The 3425-nt window shown below is 48.6% G+C and overlaps 1 protein-coding gene across 1 annotated transcript; it reads right to left on the bottom strand.

The window, feature by feature from the left end:
- Nucleotides 1–1844: 1844 nt before the first annotated feature.
- On the bottom strand, nt 1845–3078 carry LOC109781097 (heat stress transcription factor C-1a-like). Its single transcript, XM_045234449.1, has 2 exons — nt 2778–3078; nt 1845–2621 (listed from the first exon to the last, which is right to left on the bottom strand). The coding sequence occupies exons 1-2, from the start codon at nt 3012–3014 to the stop codon at nt 1902–1904; spliced, it is 957 nt and encodes a 318-aa protein (XP_045090384.1). The 5' UTR covers nt 3015–3078; the 3' UTR covers nt 1845–1901.
- Nucleotides 3079–3425: the final 347 nt, after the last annotated feature.

Raw genomic sequence — 3425 nt, 5'->3', positions numbered from 1 at the left:
GTGGTCTACGGACATATAGATGTAATTAATTAAGACATAAGAAAATATCAATTGATTGAGACTTAGACAGACCCTTGACAATAAGTTGGGTCTTGAAGGGTTGTTTGATGTAACACTGTATAAGCCATTTTCTCAGGAAATGACAATAAATCCCGGGCACGGCATTGACTAACAAAGACATTCATATATTACTAATTATTTACAACAATGACAAGCAATACTAAACACTGATACCAAACCAATCCACTTACAAAATCAAAGAAACATTGAAGCCATCCATACAGGACATGTCATGCGACAACATCCCCACAATCCTATCAGAAAACCTATGGCAATGGACCATAACCCATTTGTGCGACATGCGACTTAACAAGAAGTGCATGACTATAAGACAACATCTTCAAAAAGGAGTCGTCACTCGCAGGTCAATGTTGGTTGATCCAATCACACATCAAACTTGGGGCTTTCAACCCTGAAATAGTACTTCGAGCCAATAACTTCGACAAGGGAGTGACGCGTGCCATCGCTTGAGCCATATCCGAATGATTTCATAAAGGACAAATTTTACTGTTTATTTTATATGAAACCGTCGTAATTCCATTAAAACACAAATAGATGGCAGGGGCGGGCCCACCAGAATTCATGGTTATTCAGATTAATACCCAAATATTTATGAAAGTTACCAATATGCATTGCTCTGTGTGACATAAATAACAAACGGAAACCGCCAAATGTTTATCGTGATATACTTGTGGCATATTGTGAGTTGTGACTCATGGTAGGACTCAAAATAATAGATCATGAGTTCAATGCACGTTACTAGCATTTTTGTGGAAAATTATTTTCATCAACATTTCCCCCTTTGCATTCTATATTACTAGCAATTATTTTGTCGCTCTTTGCACCCTTCTTCCTCATACTCTATTGGCCAATTTACTTGATCAGCACTTCTAATTTATATGTGGTCAGTATTACACAACAACATACCATTTGTTCTGTGTTTGTTGAGTGTAGGATCATTTGCAGTATAAAGTGCAGTTTCACCGGCGACCATACACAACAATATTTGCAGAACAGCAACGAAAAACTTGAGGAACCATTCCATGTACATGGCTAATTTTCTCGACAAGGAATTTTTTTCACTGCACAAAAATGTTTAGACGTGTGATCTTTATAGATTAGCCAAGTATTTGGTGTTCTTTCGACAAAGGTAATACCATGGTGCCAAAACCTGCTCTTGAGTTATTTCCCATTCAAAATATCGTGCCAAAACCTGCTTGTTCATCAAGGTGTGTGGTTTCGACTAGCATCACACTAAAATCAATGAAGGAGGTCCTCAACAGATATTTGATCTCCCAGATCATCCAACGGGGCATGATTAGATCATGCGACGGTGACACAATAGCATGTTCAAGGTTTTGGCATCTACCTTGAACAAACCTCGTAGTTGGACGGCTTTCATGATCGGTGTTGTCTCAGCATGCAGGTGATCGCTCATGGGAAAAAGAGGACATGGGGCAGCGAAAGCTTGCGAGGGTTAGGGTTTCTTGTTGTGTGTATGCAATGGTGACATGTACTTTCGATTCTAGGGTTCAACGACGAAGACGACCATGGCTCTAGGATGCTAGTCCTTAGGCCCACGTGCATGAGGACTTCCCGGCTGCCATGAACAAGGTCAGGCCGACTCCGGTAGGGGAACGGTGACAATGACGTGTCGGCGACTTGTTCTGGCGGTGGTAGTGGTAGGACCTCGATATAATTTTTGTTATGTCTGGAGTGCTTTGTACCCAACTCCTATAATTGATTCAGACTTTTCGTAGAAAAAAAGTTGTGTACAAATGATTGCTAAATTAGTAAGTACACTAAGTACAAGAAGCTAGTGCATGCACTATGCGCCATGTTTAGAAGAAACACTGGCCAAGCAGGCAGAACGGGAAGGGGATCTCCACTGCGGTCCCACTGTTAGTTATGCCCATGCCGCTGCCGCTATCCCTGCCGCCGCCCTCGAACTCCGGTACCTGCTGCACCCCGGAGCTCGCAGAGGGCTCCTCGAAGGTTGGGAGTTTCAGTGGCATCGACTCCGCCCATTGCCCGACTCTGGCTCCGCCCATGGCCGTGTCGCCGAGAGCCAATAGCGGTGAAGGCGCCGGGTGAAGCGGGGGTACAATGGGAAAGGAAGCAAAATCACGGGTAGGCAACTGCATGCGCTGGAGCTTCTTCTCGGCTGCCTGTTGAAGAAGGTGGAGGGAGGTGGCGTTGGGATCCTCGTCGAGCCGGGCAAGTAAGGGCATGAGCTGGTCACTCCGCAGCTCCGTCGCCTGCAGTCGCCGGCTCATCCGCGCCAGCTGCTCCCCAATAGCCGTCTGCTCCTGCCGCAGCCTCCGAACCTCCTCGAGCAGCGCCTCCCTCCCCTCGTCGTCCTCTTCCTCCTCCACTTCCTCTCCTATATTGGCCACCACGTGCTGCTCGCCGCCGCCGACGAGAGACGAGCAAGAGGCCTCGCCGCGCTTCTTCTTGCGGCGCACGATGCGCGGCAGAAGGTGCTTCTGGCCGCTCAGGAACGACTCGTGCGCGAACTCCCATCGGTCCGGGTGCACCTTCCGGAAGCCCTGCACATCAATCTCATCGTAACAAATTAAGCAGACATTTCGCAAGAGTACAGTGCACGTGCAAGCCTAGGTCGAGTACCATTAACAGACTACGGATCACTAGTATTACTAGGACAACAAAGGCCAAAGGAAGGCGGCACGGGAAAGGAAGCCTCACTAGTTACTCACGTAAGAGTTGAGCTGGCGGACGAAGCTGGAGAAGTTGCCGTGCTTGAAGAAGCATGGGAGGAGGAGCTGCGAGAAGCCGGCGACGTCGGTGACGAGGAAGCTGTTGTTGTCCCTCCCCCACCTGACAAGCGCGTCCGTCCTAGGGTCGCTCACCAGCTGGTACGTCTTGGCCACGAACGGCGCCGTCTCGAGCTCGCCGATCAGCCCCAGCGCGAGCTCCGTGTGGAGGCCGTCCATCCTAGCTATATCCTATGTGCTACCGGGCCACAGGGAGCTCCCGATTAGCTGCCTACTTGCTCTCCACCACGACCGGGTGGCGGACCTCAGGCACTGGGAGTTCCCTCTACTCTATGTCACTACCGGACGTCAATATCCCTCAAAAGGGCAAGCAGGCAGGTCTGATTGCTAGCAGAGAGGGGCCGGTGGCCGGCAAACTTTATGCAGCGTGCTTGACAGGAGGACGCTAAACGCCTAAACTAATACTGTAACCCATGAGTGATGACCTTACCCCATTCGTGGTTATTAATGTATATAGTTGGTTATTAATGTATATAGTATAATTGACGTATGTGAGCTTGGAAAACAGATCCTTCGCACACGCTACTAGTAGCATGTCGATCGATCCCCAGCCTTCTTGGCGTCGCCATC

Source organism: Aegilops tauschii, chromosome 3, assembly GCF_002575655.3.
Source record: "Aegilops tauschii subsp. strangulata cultivar AL8/78 chromosome 3, Aet v6.0, whole genome shotgun sequence".
Taxonomy (NCBI): domain Eukaryota; kingdom Viridiplantae; phylum Streptophyta; class Magnoliopsida; order Poales; family Poaceae; genus Aegilops; species Aegilops tauschii.
This window is presented reverse-complemented; position numbering and strand designations above follow the sequence as displayed.

What these genes read in the sequence shown, in the direction of transcription:
- LOC109781097 (XM_045234449.1), bottom strand. Translation starts at nt 3,014, where the DNA reads ATGGACGGCCTCCACACGGAGCTCGCGCTGGGGCTGATCGGCGAGCTC. An exon ending in TCCGCCAGCTCAACTCTTAC is followed by an intron (nt 2,622 to 2,777) that starts GTGAGTAACTAG and finishes TGTTACGATGAG; the next exon opens with ATTGATGTGCAGGGCTTCCG.